Source organism: Ursus arctos, unplaced genomic scaffold (assembly GCF_023065955.2).
Source record: "Ursus arctos isolate Adak ecotype North America unplaced genomic scaffold, UrsArc2.0 scaffold_5, whole genome shotgun sequence".
NCBI classification, from domain to species: Eukaryota; Metazoa; Chordata; class Mammalia; order Carnivora; family Ursidae; genus Ursus; species Ursus arctos.
This window is the reverse complement of record NW_026623067.1, coordinates 81,988,883-82,011,444: the sequence shown is the minus strand read 5'-3', so window position 1 is coordinate 82,011,444 and position 22,562 is coordinate 81,988,883. Positions and strand designations below refer to the sequence as shown.

Here is a 22,562-nt window from a genome sequence, read left to right as displayed (position 1 = left end):
TGAGATCGGAAGAAAGAAGCCTTTTTTCTTAATGTTGATTACTTGATGATTTTGGTTATGTGACTCTTCTGCTGAAAAAAAATTGTTTTAATCTTCAGATCTAAGCTGACCAGCAACTTACTTCGTTAGCCATGTGTATCAGTGGTGCTAAGAAGTCTGAGTATCGACTAGAATCACCTGGGAGCTTTAAAAGTAGCTTTTGATGCCTGGCCCCGTCCCAGACTAAACCTCCATCTGGTTTTTTCTGAAGCTTCCCAGGTGATTCTCATTTCAACCGGAGTTTAGAACCACCTATTTAGAAAATGGAAGATGGGATGGCCCCATTAGTCTCTTGCTTTCGTAAGCTGCGCTTTTTCACCAGCACCGTAGGATACAGCCTTTCCAAGACCGGCGCCAGGGCCACACTTTAACAAAATATATGTAATAAGTCTTAACAACAGAAGTAATTTCACTCACAGGTTTTTTCCACTAGACTGGAGAACGGCAGCATTGTTTGGGTCTATGACAAGAATAGTGTCTTCTTCAATTGGCCCAAGTCCTCTTTGCTGGTAAACAAACATGCTATCAAAAGAACTAAAAAAAAAAAAAAAAAAAAAGGCATTGGAATGGAAAATAAGCCAATGAGAAATGGCAATGCACTTGAGAAATGCAGACCATTCACTTGAGAATCAAGGAGAAGAGCTTAAACTTTGTTGTCCTTCACATTTCTCTGAGTCCATGTATTTATATACACACACATACACATACATATACATACATATATATCTGTGCCAGCGTATATAATGGTATATATGTAGTTACATATATACCATCAGCCTGTAGACGCGCGCTGCTCAGAGTGGTCAGTGGAGCAACGACTTTCGAACTGCCTGGAGATGCAAGGTCTCACACCCACCGAATCTGAAACCCGTCCTTTCACAGGATCCCCAGGTGATTCATATTCACGTGAGAGTTTAAAAATACTACCAAGATAAGGGCCGCCTGGGTGGCACAGCGGTTAAGCGTCTGCCTTCGGCTCAGGGCGTGATCCCGGCGTTATGGGATCGAGCCCCACATCAGGCTCCTCTGCTATGAGCCTGCTTCTTCCTCTCCCACTCCCCCTGCTTGTGTTCCCTCTCTCGCTGGCTGTTTCTGTCTCTGTCAAATAAATAAATAAAATCTTAAAAAAAAAAAAAAAAAGAAATACTACCAAGAACTCTTAACTACTTTTTTTCAAAGCTCCTCAAAATATTTTAATTCAATAGCTATTTTCTTTCAAACTGCAAAAGAAAGCGTAACTTATTTTAACTTACCCTGTAATAAGGAAAGTGTAAATGATAGCAGGAAGGGTAGTGATCAATGGTATGTTTGCTACTGTACTGCCATAGGTATAACATGCAAATACATATTATAAGGATATAGGATATAATGTTCAAAATATTTTAACAATATAAAACATAATTGATTCTTGAAACAAAAATATGCTTAGAAACATAAAACTTCCATAAAACAGCTATTCTATAAGTACAAAATGGAGAACTATAATATAAAAACTAAAAGAAATAGGACAATTTCTGCTTTTTAACTCTGTATCTCCCAGGTTATAAATATCATGAACATTTATGTTTATATATATTTTTTCCATTTATATTTCTATATGAATTGCTAGTCATTTATTTCCCTAAATTGACGATTATCACAGATACTGTATTTATTTCGATTCCTGTTTGGGAAATTTCTTGGAATAAGTGACAAAGATAAAATCTTATAATCTAATCTTACGTCACAGAGAGATAAACATACCAAACACCAAGAGACCAATTTATATTTTAAAAAACCAAGAACTGGATCAGCACATAGTTGTCATCTGCATGTGTGTGTCCTTATAAAAGTATACATAATATATTTATATTTTGCCAAAGTCAGTGGATGATCAATGAATATTTCTGTAACAGAATTGTCTTTATAGAATCAAAATTGTGGGGAAAAAAAAGATTACTATTTTGTAGTTCAATTGTATAAGCAAAAGAAGAATCTGAAAAATATTAAATATTTATGGAGATATATTTGCAACTTGGAAAGGCAAAAGAATGATCAGATCTGTCACATACCTATTGATTGGTCAGTTGCGATTTTTGTGGACCTTATGCAGAGTCCCAGTAGAAGAATACAAATTTCAAAATTACATTCTCTTGCCATTAAAAATACACATCACACAATTATTTGAGCTTCTTGACTGTTACAGTCTTTTGGGAACATTTTTCATGAAAGATAACAATAAGTCCCTGAAGTAGTTCTTATTAATGATGCATTCAATTGAAAACAAAATATTGATTCAGCTTTGTCAACCTAAAACTTAAGTAATACTGTTTATATATACTATTATGTGTAGTTAAAACCACACAGCAGTCCCTAGGGGAAAAAAAAGTACCCGAGTTTATGAAACAGAAGTAACGTCACTAACAAAGCAGATTTCATAAGATAATCATGGGCTCATTATTAAATTGAAACGTGAAATTTTATTAGAACCAATGTAAAAATATACAAGGTCTTATTTAATCATGGGAGACCGATAAAGAGCGAATATGACATAACTCTTTAAAACTATGAAACCCGAAAGAGTTTATCCTATATCTGAAACTATTTTCAATATGAATTTCTGTACTAAAAAACATCGTATAACTATTCTTCTAGAAAACAATGGCACTGGATACAACTATCAGTGGTTGCTTTTTCGCCAACACATCTGTGATATTAGGGAACATAAGTTCTGCATGTCTAAGACTCACAGTACTCTGTAAGTTCACATTATAGAGTGTAATAGTCTCCTCATTTATTTTCTGTTTTAAGGCTTATGCTATATTCCTCATTTTCCAAGAACATTGCAGCGCTTTATAATGGCACAGTGGCAATCTAGATAATGTGAGTTATGCTTTCCCTGACTGTAAGGAGTTAAAATCTGTTTCCTCTTTCTTGGAATTGAAATTGTGAGATAACTGTGGATTCACATGCAGTTGCAAGAAATAATACAGAGAGAAGTTTCCCAGAGGTAGCATTTTGCACGACTATAGTACAACATCACGACCAGGATATTTACTGATATTGCTAAAAATCCACTGATCATATTTACATTTCCTTTTCCCTTCTGCATTTCCTAAAATTTTCATCTGTTCTTGTAGTTTATTTGCTTGGACATGGAACATATTAGTATATTAATTCTCTACTTCACCCCTACTTGGGGGTTAGTAATATGGACAGTTACCAAGTCCTCATAATTCTTACCACGTGCTATACACTTGGTACGCTGGGAGTGTTCTGCCCCCCTACTGACAGCTAATAACAGTGGCGCCGCATAGTGGCCAATAGTACTATTGTACACCCTGATAAAACTGGAGCATGCCAGACCTCAGCATACCTAGTTCCACATCCAGAGACAGTCACTCAATTGATTGGCGGACCAGTCCTAATCCTTTTCATTTGGGATAGCTGGGGCTTCGTGCAACTGGCTACTGGCCCTTGGTAGTAGTGACACGGGGCAAGTAATAAAAGAAATTGATATTTTTTCTTAAATGGGAAAATCATAAACACACACACACTAAATCTGCCAAATAAAGTAGTTTATAGACTCCTGCGATACAAAGGAAGGTAACCCTTGAATAGTTCATAACCGGATGTCAGATTACAGAGCTGCATATACTGTTGCTATGGCACGCGGCTTCTGTGGTGTTCTAAAGAAGCTACCCCGCATTATATGCTGCAGAGAGGTCTTTATTTCGACCACATTTAACTTTTTACAGGATATAATAATACCCTCAAATTTCACGCAGTGCCTGCAGCACTGCTGATTTTCGTTTGCTTCTCTGAAAAGCACTCAGCCAGAGAGGCTGAACCTCGGCCTATGGGCCCGAATTCATCAGTTCTTTATTTTAGCAGTTTGAATTCCCTGTTAATGATTTTGCACATTAGCAGCTAATCAAACAGTTTAGATAAGGCTGAGAAGAAATGCTTTGCTATATTCACGCAGAAAAGAAACGAGAGCAAGGAGAAAATAAACTTCTGTGCCATCAATCAAAATTACGGGAATGCAAAATAAATAACAGCAACCAAGGAGAGAAGTAGAAGTATAATGTTGTAATTATATAAATTAAGAAGCTGGAGAAAGAACCATAGGTTTTCTTTTGCTTTTTCTTTATTTTTAAATTTTAATTCCAGGGTAGTTACCCTACAGCATTATATTCATTGTAGGCGTACAATACAGCGATTCAACGCTTCCGAACGTTCCTCAGTGCTCATCTCGATAACTCTTAAGCCCCTTCACCTATTTCACCCATCCCCCCACCACCCACCCTCTACCCTTCTGTTAAAACCATGAGTTTCCGAGTGAGAAAATAAGTGGAAAGGTCCCCTCGATATTAGCGAAGCAAAGATATACCATACAAAGGCCAGAGACTTTGAATGGGATACACTTAAATATTATGTTAAAAACACTTACTTCTGAAAATAAACACATTGCAAAAAATCCCTGTGAGGAGGAAAAGAGGTAGACAGGCAAACAAACCCGTATGACTTTACTGCCCCGACGAACTAGCACTGGAGACATCACAAATAGGGATGAAAAGAACAAAGGACTAGGTGTTATGGCACTGGGCTTTGTTGGGTCAGTAAGGCCACTGAGGACCAGGTGCTTAACAAAGTGCTTTTTGTTCCTCAACAGAATGAGGCACTTAATAAAGCCCTCATTTTTTGGACTAGGGAACTGCAGGTAAGGGACTGCAAACATCTTCATGCAGGGCTCAGAGCTAGGAAATGGTAACCAGGATTCAAATCTACGTCTCCTGTCTTCAAAAAACAAAAAAACTATGGTTTTCTCTGACTAGGACTGACCTCACTGGAATGGAGAATCTCCCTGCCAGTTATCAAATTTAATGCGTGTATGCAGAAGAGATGGAAGAATAGTCACATAATGAAGAACTGAAGTGACATAGAGAAGAAAATGGCTTGAGTAAGTGGCAAAGGGCAATGTGAGAGAAAATGCTACAATATGGAGACATTCTTTCTGTGGTACTCCTCATAATTTTCTCTCCGATATGAAGGTACTAAGGCACCATTCAGTCACTTTGAGTTCTGTTTTCTAGGCTCACTAAATGAAAGGTACGAAAGAATTCGCAGATGTAAGAGCAGAACCTCAAACAGATAACTAAGACTCCAGAAAACTAGTGAGGCGAATCTTGAGCTGATTTTTCTGAAAGTCAGGATGCAGAGAGATTTCTGAAACAACAGATCTCAGCAAGATTCCATAAAGCACTGATGAAGAGATGTTTCGTGAGCTGTTTGGGGAGGTGGATAAATGGGAGAAGATTCCAAGAAGACCACATCTCCAAGAACAAAATTTGCTAAGTCAGCCATTCAACTATTCAAATCTTACGAACAACATTCATGAAGACAGGAAACGCATGCGCATCCAACAGACCTGAGACGAGGCTGGGAGGGACAGCTCGCTCTCTGGTTAATTAAGCATAAAATAATACCTGTAGACTGTTAAACCTAGTATGGTGAAATGTAACTGGAATAAAGTCCTGAATTCAGTATTTTATAAAAACACCAGGTAAGTACAAATTTTCAGTAAAACACTTGAGCACAATTTTATGAAATGTATTTGAAGATCTTAGGAGATTCAACACATGGCAACAAGGTGATATGCCTACTGAATAAAAGTGAATACAATCCTTTTACACTCGCCGATACCTAAAGTACACAGGAAGGTCAGTAACTGCACTGCTGATCATAGATGAGGTACTGTGGCCACTTCTCAACCAAACACCTTAAAGGGATGAGAAATCAGAGTGCCTTCAGATGACAGTATCATGTCAGCATAAAGACTGATTGAGGGCCTGGGGATATTTAGTCTGGAGAAGATAAGACTTCCTTGAAATATGTAAGTAACCGACATGGATAAATGGGAGTAAGTTCATCCTGCATTAGGTTGTCCTGAAGGTGGAGTTAGAGGGCTCAGATCTGAGCTTAACATAATGAAGAACTTTCTAACAGCTGGATTAGTCCCATAATTGGAAAGTACATCTCGTATCATTGGGAATTTCCTGGCACTGAGAGTTCAAGCACTGGATGACTCTGGAAGATCTGGGAAAGAGGTGTCTGCATCAGGCGGGAACTGGGAGGTGAGCGCTCTGGTGCCCAGTGTCTACCGCCTCACGTTGTGCTAATGAAACCTCCATGTTTGGTTGGTTGACCTAACATTCTCAGCCTCACCGTCAGCCCATTTGCTTCCCGTGATGTCAACTCTACTCCCAAATTCCAGGGACAGAACAAAAAACTTTAGGCTAAGCCAAAGAGTGGATTTCATTTTTCTGCCGAAATGACTGGTTTAGAAATGGAAGAGACATGACCTAAGTCAGACCAAAAACTGTGCTCAATTTAAGGATTTTCTGTTGACCTGTCAGGGACATGGACTATCTCTTCTGTGAGACTAGTTGTGATAATGTGATTCTGAAGCTGAAAACAGGGAGACGGATCAATCAAGGCCCAGGAATGGAGCCAACTGGGAGAAAATGTGTTAAAAATGGATCTGGGTGATGTCGTCTGGACTACCATACCCTTGAAATTTCCACTTATACGAACTGATAAATTTCCTCTTTTCCTAAGCTAGTTTGTGTTGGTTTTCTCTTATTGAAAGAATTCCAAGTGATAACAACTTCTAAGATCCCTTAAAACTCCCTGTGAAAAAACAATAAATGGGGGCGCCTGGGTGGCGCAGCGGTTGAGCGTCTGCCTTCGGCTCAGGGCGTGATCCCGGCATTATGGGATCGAGTCCCATATCAGGCTCCTCCGCTATGAGCCTGCTTCTTCCTCTCCCACTCCCCCTGCTTGTGTTCCCTCTCTCGCTGGCTGTCTCTATATCTGTCGAATAAATAAAATCTTTAAAAAAAAAAAGAAAAAACAATAAATGATATAAAGGAAACAACTTTAAACACCTAAAAATTAGGGGTAAAACCCATGGCTTAGTTAAGTGGGTGTGTGATGTGAGTCCTGCATAGTAGAACCACAACCATAGCTGAGAGAAATAAAAGGCCAAGAAGGAAGACTTGACGGTAGTCGTGATTTTAAGACAGAGACCCAGGAACAGCTGTTGCTGAGGCAGGAGCTACTCAACTCCTGCTGGGAGGCGTTTAAACCTGAAAGAGCTCCAGCTGTGAGCTGCCCTAACACAGGACAGACAAGAGAGGCTCTTAAAAGTTTCATTACACCCTGCTGGTAATAGGCATTTCTTAATTCAGCTAGAAGCTTCTTAAAGTAGCCATATTGAACTAAGGGACAGGGAAGAAAATGGAAATCAGAGAGAAATCACCTTTCAGGAGGTTAAATGTTTTTTATTATTTTTATTTCAGTTTGGTTGCCATGCTTAATTAGCATGGTTAAATAGAACAGTAAGGGGTGAGCAGGAAAATCAGGCAGAAATGAGGAGTAACAGTACTTATAAAAACAGTTGGTATGACTGGGGCGCCTGGGTGGCACAGCGGTTAAGCGTCTGCCTTCGGCTCAGGGCGTGATCCCGGCGTTATGGGATCGAGCCCCACATCAGGCTCCTCCGCTAGGAGCCTGCTTCTTCCTCTCCCACTCCCCCTGCTTGTGTTCCCTCTCTCGCTGGCTGTCTCTATCTCTGTCGAATAAATAAATAAAATCTTAAAAAAAAAAAAAGGTATGATGATATCAAAGAGCATTGGGTACTAAGTATTATTTAGGGATTATTAATGCCAAGTGCTGCCTGACAGTTAAAGAATGATCACATCCTAAAAATTAGGGGATACAGAGTGCTTAGACTGGATTTAGAGCAAGTTCTGGCCTTAGGGAAACTGTAATTTTGTGAACGTGAGAACTATCGGGAAGAGAAGAATTCCAAGGAAGACGAATACGGGATTTCTCACTACTCTCTTCAAACAGTGGTAGCAACAAGAATGCAATGTCCACCCAATCGTTAATGTCCATTGTCTCTCACCAGGACATCATAAATTCTTCAGGCAGGTGTTTTGTTTTTTTTTTTCTTTTTACAGTCCTTGGATATTTAATGAGGGAGAACAAAAACTATGTATTTTGTCTATTTTATATAATGCAACTTATGAATGAAGGATGGCCACGCATGACGGTTCAAAGAATGGAATCCACAAATCCAAATCTGTTTTTCTAAAAAATAACAGCGTAATCCACTTCTAATTCTCCTCATAGAATAATAAAGCAGACAGTGGTTAAAAGCAGAGAAGTGAGTTCCAGAAGAGAATTTTCTGGCAAGTATGGATTGAAAATGCGGCTAGAGGCCAGTGGACAATACAGAAGAGACACAAGGAAAGAGAGAGAACAAAATTCTTAAATCTGAAAGATAAAGATGAATAAGAAAGAAGAAACAGAGATTTAATGAGTTAAATCAGTGCATCTGCTCTGAAGGTCTTGCATTTTTAACAATACCCTTTTGTTGGTGCCACTTATCAGGATAAACACACCAGGGCTTTGGCAGTGAAACTGGAATCTATTTGCCCATGATGCTGGTTATCTACATGAAAGCCAGATGCCAGGGAAAAGCCGCTCTTTAGCTAGGACTAACATATAAGTCACAGAAAATGTTCTTCTATGGCTCTTGTTTCATGGTCTTATGTCATCGTCTTCTACCCCAAGCTGGCCTTTACTAATCCCTTCTCCTATGAAACTGTTCCAGCCTCTGCTGTTTGCTTGGAGTGAGTATCACATTAAAATGGAGAATTGGACTTTATCCAATGTAGCTGTAGCCAGCTGAAACAGTATCAATGGGAGAAAATGACGCTGTAATTTTCTCCTCTGGTAAAATGTGGCTAGAAATCCATGCAGAAAATGTAGCGATATTCATTAAAAAGAAGAATATGCTACAATGAATAGAAATAGTTTGCTTTTAAAAGCACTTGTTAAAATACCATTAGATGTTCAATAATGACTAAGACGATGTAACAGAGATGTATGAATAGGAATATTGAGTTCGATTGCTTTGAACTCTAAAGTGATTTCCTTCTCAGATTCCATTTTCAAGCGTGACAACTGGAAAGGACGATTAAACAATAACAAAGCTGGCAATCTGGTTTGAAATGCTGCCTGACTTCCCTCTTGACCTGCACAAAGAAAACCCCATCTATGTATAGAGACAGAGCAGACTCAGCATTAGCCTGAGTGTAGTCAATATCTCTGAAAATGGAAGGAAAAAAACAACTGAACTATCTATGTAGGTCCTCGATTTTCCAAATGAGACCCCACAGCTGTATACTGGAAAGGAGAAGATTTATGACCCTTAATTGATATCTTAAGATTTACCTTCACGTGTAAATTTGTGATAAAAACAAATGAGTAAGTGGATATTCATTACTCAGGAGAATTAACATAACCTGTTAAATTTTGGACAAGCTTTTAAAAATATAATCATGTGAATGTACTCACAATCCCATAAAAGGCAGTATCACAAAGTGGGTACCTGGGCCAATGCTGGAGTCAGACGGAAAGGAACTGAAGCCTGGCTTTGGCATTTGCTAACTCTGAAATGTGGGCAGAACACTTACTTTCCCTTGGTTTCTTCATCTGGAAAATGTGAATGGTGGTTATAGGAAGAGTACCCAACTGTGTGAGTGATTTAAGTAAACATTAAGAACAGTGATAGGCCCACAGTAAACAAAAATTTTAGATAGATACTTTTACCAAAAATCCTTCCAAGAAGAGAGTGGAAGGTAGAGTAAAAGGCTGGAAAGAGAAACCCAGAGGGAGAAGCCGGGGAATTAGTCCTTAAGTCTTTGCTGCTCTTAAAAAAGAGAAAATTTGAGTAATAAAATTAATCTCTATGAAAATGTGAAGGCCAAGCTACCATTTCTACGCATGTGGTAGCCAAATCTCCAGAACCGTAATCTCCAGAAGGCTAAGTGTGATCACTGCCATGGAGCAGTCTGATGGAAAAGGAGAGTTCAATTGCCTTAGAATGGTTCTTTATGCAGTATATACATGGAAATAACAAAGTGCTTCACTGTCGTCAACTAATAACTTCTCTTGGTTGATAATTTCCCATGATGCACTTTCTCTAAAGTCTTGAAATGCCTCAGCAATGTACTGTCTTTTGTTTTTTTTTTAAGATTTTATTTATTTATTTGAGTGAGAGAGAGGGAAAAAGAGAGAGATCACCACTAGGGGGGAAAGGTAGAGGGAGAAGCAGACTCCCCACTGAGCAGGAGCCCGATGAGGGACTCGATCCCAGGACTCCGGGATCATGACCTGAGCAGATGCTTAAACGACTGAGCCACCCAGGTGCCCAAGCAATGTACTGTCTTAACTGCCTTTAATATTACTCTCCTTAGGAATGTGAAGGTAGCTTCAAGGAGGAAGGAGGAAAATGGTAAGCAGGTAGGATCACAGATTGTTACTGCCTTCTTTCCATAAACTCGATTGTAAAACGATTCTCATTTGTTTTACAAAGTACAAGATTTCCTTTCTGTTGCTTATCACAGTCATGCATTAAAAGAACAAATGTGGTTTGCTCACAGAAATCAAGTTCTAGAAGAACCTTGGTGGTTCTCTTACTGTTATTCTTAGTTTAACAAAAAGTAACGCATGCTATATTTATTTTCATCTACTCCTTGAAGGAAAAATATTACTTACTTTCCATCCCAGACATGGTCACCTCTGTGGAAAATCACCAGATTATTCTGAAGGTCCAGAGCCACCCCAGAAACCTGGCCTGGTAACAAGTATACTCCAGGCCAATCCAGTGCTTCTTCGACATGGAAATCTGAAGAGAGAAATCCATACATTTGGTATAAGAAGGAAAGCTAGTATAAACTCATGAAGATTCACTGTGGTTATAAGAAACTCATGCAGCCCTGTCACTAGATGCAAGGAAAACAAAATCAAGCCGTGCTCTACATCCATATACCACATGCACATGCCGGCCAGCCTCCTGAGCTATGAGATAAAGGAAGTGCCTGCGAACTGGTTTGTGGACGTACGCCCGCTTTTCCTGTTGATAACATGCCTGTAAAAACAGCTTACCCTTAGGTCATGAAAGAGCAAATCTGAGACTGCTTTCTTCTGGACAAGATTCTTCTTCAAAATTCGTATTTTGGGGAAATATGGCGACACGGACGACATCATTTTAACTCAAAGCTTTGACATGTGAATAAATAGCAAGCATGGGCAATCAGCCTGGGTGTGTGTGCATGCGTGTGTGTGTGTGTGTGTGTGTGTGTGTGTGTGTTTGTGAGTGATCTAACTCCTGTGCAAATTCTGGATGTCCAATATACACGAGACCCTATAATAAACCACGAGTATCGTCTCTTGTATAAGGAACCTAAGATACCGATCTCATTCCTCTGAAGGTGAGTGTTCCTGTAACAATGGGAATGGACAGACACCCTTTCATTGCTTGTATTTCACCGTTTCCTACCAGAACAGAAGGGGAACGTAACAGAAACTTTGTGACTGGATGATTTCCAAGTTATTTTCATTTCTGATCAGAACACATTTATACTTAGAGAATACCTGGGCTTATTTGTGTTAATTCCTTTTATAAACGTGCTCATGAATAAAGAGGCACGCCGTATGGATTCGCTATACTAACTGAGCATGTAAATTTATGAAGATTCGGTGAAATCTACTGCATCAGTGTCAATATTTCTTTTCCTCTCGAATGCTTCAAAAGAGACACGGCGAGGCAGAAAAGCAGCAATTCGAGTTTTGTGTCTCCTTCCCATCTTCTGGAGGTTGTGGCAACGTGCAGTGATATCCTCAGAGACAGGCATTACAGACTGGAGGGAGAAAGGGAAGCCCGGGACCTGGACAATCAGCTTCTGCAAGCTTGAGAGGATGCTGGTGCGAGAATAAACACTTCGAAGTAATTTTCTCAACTGTACTTAAGAAAACAGTACCGCTTCACTCAAAGTCTTTTACCTTTGCACATTGAATTTTTCTTTCGTAAAAATTAATGAGACAGCACAACCGAATGCCTAGATCCGTTCTGCCTACAACTTTGGCGGAAGCATCTTCAACAAGTATTCCCTAAGTGTATTGTCTATGTAAGGCCTTCTGCTAGATTCTGGGAACACAAAGAAATAAAATACAGTTTTTGGCCTTGAAGAACTTGTAGAATAAAATGAGAAAAAATGGAAACCAGATACGTATGACACGAGGCAGTGCTGGAACACAGGGGCGGATCGGTAATCCTTCCTGGGGCTTGGCCAGGAGAGGGCAGGGTGAAGGTCACACCTGGGACGTTTCCCAGAGAAACTGAACACTTACTTGCATTTGCACTTAAAGGTAACTGGGGGTTCGCTGAGTGCAGAAGTGAGCAGAGAATATTTCGGTCAGAAAGATCAAAAGTGAGGATGTTTACAATTGCAGAATGTGTTTCAAGACCTTTAAGTAGTCTGGAGAGATACCTGTGTATGTCCAGGTGGGGTTGGGGGAGCAGCAGGCAGGATTAACAGACCTGGAGAGCTAGTCTAGACTGGAAAATGTACCTTACACCACACGAAGAAGTATGGATTTAACAACGAATGAAGGAAGTCCGAGCTGTGGGGTCTTGACCTCTACGATGAGTCATTTTGAGGCATGCTGCAAGTACATTACTAGTAGCCATAAAGCACAGAGTTTGGGAATAATGTACTTTTGAAATATATTAGAGCACACGAGAATGTCATTGTCACTCACGCGTTCTGATCTGCCTTCTTGAGTCGAAGAGAAGGGGGACAGAGTTACAGATGGCGCGCTTACATCTGCCAACAGTTCTGGGCACAGGAGTGGATGTGAATGGGGCTGCTCAGATGAGTAACATTCATCATGTATCACATTTGTCATAATAGGAAAAAAGGATACAAATTGCTGCTCCAGGCGACTGGGAGCCCCTGAAGGTTTTTAAGCATGGGGCGATATGATCAAAACCGTGTTTTTGAAAGTGAACTCTGGAAATAGTGGTATGAGCATGACAACTAGATATGTCTAGAAAGATCAACAGATGGATACATCATCCCCCAAAGAAAATGTTTTAAATTATTAAAGTTGCCTGAACCTCAGGTTATATGTCATTCATTCTCGTCTCAGTTACAGCTTGGCCATCATTCTGTGCTCATTCACCAGCTCCGGAAGAGTCTGGATGGGCTTCCAGGGAACCTCAAACGTCATGACGATGGAGATACGGAATTGCCTTCATCGGATTCTCAGAGCCCAGAACCACTGCAACCAGACGGAATTTCTTGAGGGCAGGGATCATGTCGTATTTACTATTGTCACCAACTCTTACGCAGACCTGGCCCACGGTAATGGCCTAAGAAATGCGCTAAACAGAACTCTATGATCCAGTCTCTACTTGTCTATGTTGTCAACTAGCATTTAAACACCCTTATCATCTTGTAATTCATTTGTACTATCTCTTTTTACCCCTCTTGACTGTGCTGAAGACACTAAGAGACTCAATAGAAATAATTGGTTAATTATTTCCATTAAAGAAAAGAAGCAAATAGCATGTTTCCTGGAACATTTCTGCTCAGAGGTTCACCAGCACGCACTGAAAGCTAGGTGCTTGTGAAGGTCCAGAGATACTAATTCTGATAACAAATATATGCAGTGTCCAAAAGAACTATACTGTCTGGGGACAAATGTGAATTTCATAAAATATTGGAAATATTGTGTAATAAACTTCAGTCTGGCTATGAGTGGTCCCACTTGTCATTAACCTTAGATTGGTAAGCACTCAGAATCTGTGAAAAGCACTGACTGAGAGGTTGTTAACAGCCTGTTTTGTTACATACGAGAGTCCCTTTAGGGTGGATATTTTCAAGAAGGAAAAGCAGTGTAAATATCTGGAACATGCTTATTAAAATGTACACGTCTCGTGAATTTTCAGAACCGTAAAGGTAATATGTAAGGAAATAAGGTTGACGCTGCGAGCAACCTGGCTCTGTTAGTACTGAGTCAACGCACGGGAGAACGACTTTGCGTGGCAACATTTTTGGAGAGATTACATTTTCTTTATATATTATTTATTTATATATTATTTTAAATTTCATTTTAAAATATCATAGCGCATTAATTAAGATTACCTACCCAAGACCTCAAAATTCTTAGGATCTAGGTGACTATGTTAACTACAAGTTCTAAAATAGTTAAAGGAAAACTGAGCTCATGTTCTCTTCTGTGAACGTTAGCTTGGTGAATTGATGTTTTTGCTTCCAGTGTCACCATTTTTTTCAACATTAGGCGGTTAAAGGCTGTGCCCTTTAAGATGAAATGATCAAGAATCCAGGCAATCATTTAGGACCGGTGGTACGTGTATCTGGACTTAATACTGGGGTTCTTCCCATCCCCGCCCATCGTTACATGAGTCACAGAATGCTAGTACGGTACTGGCTCATCCCGGGTCATTTTCTCATTTCACAGGAAAGGACCTGTAGGCTTGGGCCAGCCTTCAGTCATCAATATCAAGGATGATTATTTTCTAATCCCCAATGAAGAAATATTTCAAATCCTTATTAAAGAAATTATATGATAAAATATATTTGGGTTCTCACTTAAACTTAACATTTTCAATCATGGAGAAGTTAAAAATTAGAGTTCAGATTTCTCTTAGCCTTCATTTATTAAGTGATTCAGTATATGACTAATGTTGTAGCCTTACAGTTTTAATTTGGAAATTAATACAAATTTCTCACACATGACCTCGGGCAAACCATTCCCAAATCTAAGTGTCGGTTGCTCTAAATTCAGATGTCAAAAATAGGATTATTTCAGAAGAGTTCTTGCATGCACTACGAAGGTAGATATGCAGCCAAATTCTGGCTGTATATTTAGGAAAAAAGTTACTACTTTCAGAAAAAATTAAACACTACTATTAAAATTGTATCAATTAATCACTAAGAATTAATGAATTGCACCTCTCCAAGAGGGAGATTAATGTTAGTGATCAATGCTGCTTTCATATGAAATTATTAATAAGCATTTAAAAGGGCATTCATTCATCTGTGTTACAGAAGAACTAACAGAATTAAATAAAATTGAGCAAAAATGTAACTTCAAACCCAGAGCTGTGACTTCACTTCAGTGGAACAGGGCTCTTCACACTTAATTTTAAGTAAAAGACCCTGATGAAATCACTAGACAGCTTCAACAAGAACACGAGGTAGTGGTGGCTTTTTCTACACGTGCAAATTCTCATCTAGCGAGGAAAAGATGCCTTATTTTGGTCAGGGATTGTTATTCATCAGAAGTGCCAGCAATAACTATAATTAACTGAAACTACAGGAGAAATATTTATACCCAAGTCAGAAAGAAAACAAGGCTTAAATTACAATGTTTCGTTTAATGGGGATGAAGTGAGGAAGAGAATTAAGGCATAACTAGGGCTCAAAAGCACTAGCAGAATTTCTTTTCTTTTTAAAATTTAATTGCAAATGAGATCTTCGACTTGGTCAAAAGGTTGGGATACTGGTTGAGAAAGTATGATCAAAAGTAATCTACACCTAGGTGCACCTGGGTGGCTCCCTTAAGCATTTGCCTTCGGCTCAGGTCATGATCCCAGGATCCCTGGAATGAGGCCTGCATGGGGCTCTCTGCTCAGTGGGGAGTCTGCTTCTCCTTCTGGCCCTCCCCCCACTCATGCTCCCTCTCAAATAAAATAAAGTCTTTTTTAAAAAAAGTACACCTAGTCTTATTACAATTGTAGATGAGATGATGGGATGATTGGACAAAAACCAGCCATCATGCTTCCCTCTGGCCTTTCTTCCTATTATGTATGTATGTATGTGTCTGTCTATCTATCTGTTTTATGTTATTGTGAGAGTCAGAATAACAAAGTGATTAAAAACCAAGACCTGGAGCAAGTCTGACTGGCTTTGAATTGTGGTTCCTTGTGCTACAGCACTTGAGGCATGTGACTTACCTTTCTATGCCTCAGTTTCTTCCTCTCTAAATGGGTTTATAAATAGGGTTGTTAATGGGGATTAAATAAGTGAACTCATTTAAAACACCTAGCCTGGCTCTCAGGGAGGCTATGTATGTGTTTTTATTATTCTCCTTCCCTGCAGAGAGAAAATTCAGCCAACTGAATGCTTTATTTTACCCTGGGAATCCTGTATGATGTGAACCTAGAGGTAAGCCTATGACTGAAATATGTTAGAAGTATGGACTCTGAGTGAGTTAAGAGTTGTCCATGGACATAAAGTAAAATCCAAATATTCATAAGAATATTTAAAGAGTCTGTGAGTTCCTTTAACTGATAAGAAGCATCTTACAAATGCAGATGTTATTTTTTGATGTCCAGAGGTATGCAATATATTCCGAATCAGGCTTCCGTATGCCAGCAAAGAGTAGTCCAGTCAAATCTGCCCCTGAGAATAACAATCTGTAGTTTTAAATTTATTTTTCAATGAGTTTGGTTTCTAGAAGGCAACTGGAATAGAGACTAAGATTTTATACCTATCCTATTAATACTGTTTCATACAGATATCAAACTAATGGTAGAAACCAAATGATGTTAAGCGTAAAAAGGAGTGTATTTGCGTCTCAGTTCACCTGGTTGAATATTTTCACAACTGTACATCATATATCACAAGCAAACATCAAGGCAGATCGATATAACTGATCGGAGATTTCAAGAGCCACAAACTCCCATTACGGTAGAACACTGCCAAGTCATTTTCTGAGTTTATCAAATTGGAGTGCCAAATTTTACAGCTTTCCTACACATTCCAAGAAAATTCTCTTATGGATGCTGCTTAAGTTAGAGTAATTAATACTGAGTTCTATTACTTTGGTGTTTAAAATTTTGAAATCTTAATCCAATGTGACATCAATGGTGGCACTTATAAATCATAATTATCGTTAATGTATCACAGCATATTAAGTACTTCCTGTGTTCCAGAAACTGCTTCTGGCACTTTCCATGTATTATCTGATACACGGAAATATTATCTAACCCTCACTTCAACCCTATGAGGCATATACTGTTATAATCCTCATTTTTATCAATGAGAAAACTAAAGCCCAGAGAATTTCTTTTTTAAACTTTCCCGGGAACCACATAATTATTGGTGTGGTTAGGATTCAAAGCCAGGAAGTGAGAGTCCAGAGCCTGAAGTGTTCCACATCATGTCACCTGCATGGAATGGTTTTCAAATTTAATTTTGGCCAAAGCAGAATCCTTCTGGGCCAAGCTGTATTGTGTGCACACGGTGCACACATGTGTGTGTTGTGCTCATGCATGTGTGTGTGTGTGGCGGGGAGCCTGCAACCACTGCTTCCCATTTAAGGCACACCCTCTCCAGCCATAGCTGGAAACCTCTGGGCTAGTCTAGCTGCACCTGTCCAGGCAATTTCTGGTTTCTGATGCTGTTTTATGACTATCGGGAGAAGAGTTTTCAGAACAGACCCACCAAAGGTCACAAAGACAAGACCTTAAAAAGGGTGTTATTTGTGGATGTTTGCACTCTTAAAGACACAGTAAATACACAGTACTTAACCATCTTGTTCTTGGGAATGCTAAAGACTTTACAGCAAAGTTGGAAGATTCTGTTGTGCTCATCATACAGCTTGTGTCCACTGATACTCAAACCGTTATGAGGCGGGAACTCAATTTTAAAGGCAGTCACCAGGGTGTGGGACCACGTGGAATTCAGACCAATCTCAAAGTCCACAAAATGGACTGCTTTTGAAACCCTTACGTAGTCCTGGGCCTACCACACACAATCACATCCAGATTTTTGAGCTGATCATTATTTCACCTTTGACCACTCAAATCAGCTGGATGGAATCCATTACTGTATTATAGTTCCAAAATACGGTCCGGTCAATGAAATCTAAAGCGCTACAGCACGAAATGCCCCTGTACTGGGTTGTGCTACTGCCGCAAACTACAGACATCAGAACAGGGTCTGGAGTAGAAGTCTCCAGCTTCTCAGCAGTGGCGGTCCAGAGCTCCAGGGAGGTGTACCTGAATGGGGCAAACCCATTAGCCCAGTATTTTGAGCACAACTGCAATGAAGTATAAAGAACTAGAAAGTACGCATTCTGCTTTTAAGTTCAGTCATCAAGTCCAAGTTTCAAATTCAGGCTCTGTGACCTCACTGAAATGGGTTAACTTCTCTAGGCTTCAGTGTCTTCATTTGAAAATTAAAATAGGTCTCAAAGATAGATGGAGTGAGAATGAGCTGTAATACTAAGCAACATGATAGCCTTACATTTTTGTTTTAGTAATAATCTCATATGAGAAGTCACCTTCTTCTTTGAAGCTAATATAATTCCTTACAGAACACTGGGCATTTTAGGGAGACAGTTAATTCTTCCAGACCATTAGGATCCCATTCTCAGTTTTGTCTAAAGGAAAGAAAGGGTATGAGAAAAACAATGGAAATTTATCCATCAAATTTGTTCTCCTTATTCATACCCTGGGAAATATACATGAATTAGACTACTAATATATTTTATTGGGTATTGTATGCTAATAACTTCCTACTTTTCTTCCTTGCAAATGGAAGCTTCCTGAGGAGAAGTCTCTCTCTGGCTTACACAAAGAAATGAAACATTTTCAATTAAGGTTAGCTATTACATTGTGTTACGGTAAACAGTGAAAGAAAATTGAAAAGAAAAAGACTTTCAGGAATAGCTGAACTAGAATGAGTTTCGCTATTTTGAATTTAATGTTTAAAAAGTCTTTGAATCAGAGCAGTGAAGTAACACTAAAATAAATCCTTTCAGAAAGGAGATACGTGCACATTTCCTTTCTATAATTAGGATTTGTGCTGTATGTTTCTGTGACTCGTTGTTTTACTTAATTCAGTGACATTTACCCACATATTTAAAATGGAAGGAAATTTCCTGACCCAGATCCTGTGGAAACATTTTTTCCCTGGGCACTGTCATTTTGACCACCCTATAAGGTATGAGATCTAGCAAGTAAATGTATTTGGGGTATTTAAAATATTTCTTACTTAGAAAAGCTAAATAGGTTTTAGGAATACAGTGCCTTAAGTCAAACTATGATTTTTACATGGACACATATGAAACCTATAAATAACCACTACATTATTTCAAATTCAGGAGTGACGAAGAGAAGTCATGGAATTAAGTATGCTGCAACTCTAACATTTCACACTTGAACAGAATTGCATCCCCACCAAAGAGGCCCTTCTGCCTTTTATATTTTCGTGTGGTAAGGGTTACCATCTACTGTCCTTAATATAGAGGTGCAGAAAGACCCTCGAGTCTGTCTATGAAATGGATAGGGGTATGAGAAACTGCAGATCTAGGCACCACACTCAGTAATGTCAATTCAGTTGTTCTCTGATAGGATTCAGGAGTCTAGATTTTTCTTAAGCACCGTATGTGATTTTGACGGATTGCAGTTCAGGGACCACCCCCCCTTGAGAAACACAGTTTCATCAGATAAATTTAGAAGGAGTCAGAGCAGGGCTGATCCTATTTAAATATGAAGAAGTAAAAATCTGGGTCCCAGTTAACATCCCATAGAAACTATTAGATCAGTCCCAATGGACAGTGCTTGAAACTTCTGTGCGAGCAAAAGGCACCTCATGCTAATTTTTTTCAATTATAAATAAAAATCAGCTGGGTGTTGAATAATTTATGGCTTCCTGCAAAGCTGTATTTGAAAACACCAAGCTGGCAGCCTGCGCCATTCCAGCCCACGCATGGACAGCTGCCACGCACCCATATCCGTTACTTTTTCAGAGATTATCTCCACATGCTATATTATCTGGCTTTCCACATTAGCAAGGAACATGAAACACAATCAATACGACAGAGGCCACAACACAATTGCAGACAAAGATGAGGCATCCAGAGCTTGCTGGTACAGAAACCTGAAGGGAATAAGGTATTGTCCTCTAATTATGGAAGCCAGTCCTGGTTAGAAACAAAGATAAATCTGAAAGTTTCTGACTTGCTGGAGGTCCCCTCAGAAATAACTACTCAATTTTCCAATTAAGATAGTAATTGATAATGGAACTTAAGAAATCAAAGTCATAAAAATGGCTATAGTTTACAAGTCAATTGGAAGAGAATGTTGGAAGTATAAGATTCCTTTGCAAGGAACTTAATTACCTTAAAAGAAGGCAGCGTATAAGCATTTCATACACTGAGACTTTACATATCGGGTGTTGAATTTTCAGTTTCTTTCCATTGAGCAAAATAGAGAATACCGATTCGGTAAGCATTTGTTACCCTGAATTTCATGGGCCACTCTCCCCAACATGATCTAGATATCTTTGGTCCTGGTAATTCTGGCTCATCGATTCAATGGAAACTGAATTAATGTAGTATCGGACCAAAACAAAAAGAAAAACTCAAACAAACCCAGATCTGAGTAATGTTTTGTTTTTGTTTTTGTTTTTTTCTGGTAAGTTCTTTTGATGGGTGAGTTTTTTCACCCATTCATTTTTATTCCCTTCAGGTTTTGCTAATGTGGATGGTAGCCTTTCAGAGTTTGTTCTTTCAAAGAAGCCCTAAACGCACCTCCTGTGTGTTCTGGTTCCCAGCTGCCTTCACCAGGTAGGGGCTGCTGTAACGACAAACCTCTGCTTTCTGCTGGCCTCAGAGTAGACTCTAGTCTGTGGAATTTGTGAATTCTGTCTCTGACAAGAATAGCATTGCCCCTCTCCTCATGCTCTGCACTCTCTCTGGCATCAGATCGACCAAGATCCTTCTTTTGGACTACGTTTGCAATCTCGGCTACCAGGTCTGATTCTGATTCTGGGTCTGCCTTTTCTGTAGGATTATATTTATGCACATGAACAACATCTTCCCTTTCTCCTAGCAGCTTGGAAAGGAGTGAATAGAAATCACCTGTGAAAAAAAGAGAAGAGATAAGGGGTGGAGGGTTGGTAAGATTGCACAAGTTACAAAATTCTGTGCCTTAAGAATACCATCTCCTGATTTGTCCTGAGAAAGAAGTCTGCTCTCAATTCCAGCACGAGGGGAAAAAGGTTGATTTTCCAGAACAATGAAAAAAAGTAATATGCTTCACATTTCATTTTATATTCCACCTATTTCTTTCTGTTATCTCGGGAGGCAATAACACCAGATAACCTCTATTTGCATATTAGTGGAAACAAAACAATGCATATGTGATTGCATGGCATGTTTCAATAAGTGGTTTTCACAGTATAGCTGGATTGATTTGGAAGTTAGAGTTCATCAGATTTCTAAAAATTCTATCAACAGCTACATCCGAAAGCAGCTACCTTCAAGGAAAACCCTTTGAAGTTGTCTTTCAAAGCCTATTAGACGATAATGCACAAGAAATTAAATGTATATTTTTCAGCATATGCTATAAAACACGAGAAATCTAACAGATATGCATCTCTTTGGCAATTGGAAAAACCAAAGTTTTATTATTATTATTTTGTTGGCAGTGCTACTGTAAGTAGCTCCAGTTGTTCATTTTAAACAAGAAATGAAAAAATTCCAGAAAAATAATTTTGTGAGAAAAGAATACTTTAAATCATTTTCAAACAAAAGAGAAGATTTTAATAAACTAATATCATTGGAATGATTCATCACTAAAATGTGTTTCATGTCTTTCTATACTAAAAAGTAAACTTGGCTATGATAACCTAATTCCATGACAATAAATTATTTATAAAGCATTATGACAGATATGGAAGGTTCATGAAGCATTTTAATCCTCATCATTTACATCTATAGCTTTAAATCCATTTATATCAACTATGTGAATGGGAAAATGTTTACGTTCTCAAAAGAAACATAAATCTGCTTTTCTAAAAACACTCACTTCTTTTCCCTCACCCTATTCTAAGTGCTGCTAATGAGATCAGTTATGACTGTGGAGTCCTATCACTTAGGTTTTAATTACATTTATAGCACGATCAGTTAACATCTACAAAATCTTTTTTTTTATGGCCAGTAGGAAATGAAAATGATAACTGGTTTAGCTATGATACATTCCACTAAAGATTAACATATTATTTAAAAATTGGTGCAAGGGGATATGAAGTCTTTCCAAAATGATGCTAAGAGATCCTGTCATGTTTACAAATAGTCTTGGTTTAATGATTCAAAGTAGGTTTTCAATTCTTGCCCATGGAAGCAGCTTATCCCAGGTGAAATCTTCAATCAAAAAATAATTACCAAGTAATAGGGCCAATCTCAGTAAAATGAACAAAGCAAATTACAACTCAACCAAATCTGTTAGGCCAAGGTGGCATTTTGCCTCACAGAAAAGAAATGAATCCATTACTGCTAAATTCTCCTGCCCCACACACGAAACATAAACAGTTTAATGTGCTGTTGTGCAATGAAGCATTTATATAGAAAATAAAACGCGAGATTATTTCAGGGGTAGGCAAAAATCAGCATTTTAAAACTTGAATCCTTGTCATTAGGCTAATATTGATGGAGAAACAGACCTGCAACTCTGAATAGTTATTCAGGTGTGTCAGTAAAACTCCAAAAGCCGTGATGAAGCAGCAAATGCACAGCGCTCCAGTTCCTTTGAAATTGTCATTTACAACGATCACTGGGTTGGGAAAACAAAACTTTAGCAATGTAAT

At 38.8% G+C, this 22,562-nt stretch overlaps 1 protein-coding gene across 50 annotated transcripts in view; it reads right to left on the bottom strand.

Annotated features, from left to right (window-relative positions):
- The window catches only part of PAM (peptidylglycine alpha-amidating monooxygenase), a 271,170-nt gene that overhangs the window by 25,015 nt on the left and 223,593 nt on the right, over positions 1–22,562 (bottom strand). For 26 of the 50 annotated variants that reach the window (XM_048221085.2, XM_048221072.2, XM_048221075.2 and 23 more), the window contains 2 exons: positions 10,651–10,780; positions 457–573 (listed from right to left, as the gene is read on the bottom strand). In XM_048221085.2, the coding sequence (XP_048077042.1) occupies positions 457–573; positions 10,651–10,780 (247 nt within the window). Of the gene's footprint in view, positions 1–456; positions 574–10,650; positions 10,781–20,505; positions 20,836–22,562 lie in introns of all 50 variants that reach the window. The other 24 variants (XM_048221066.2, XM_057307198.1, XM_048221062.2 and 21 more) reach the window with 1 other exon arrangement.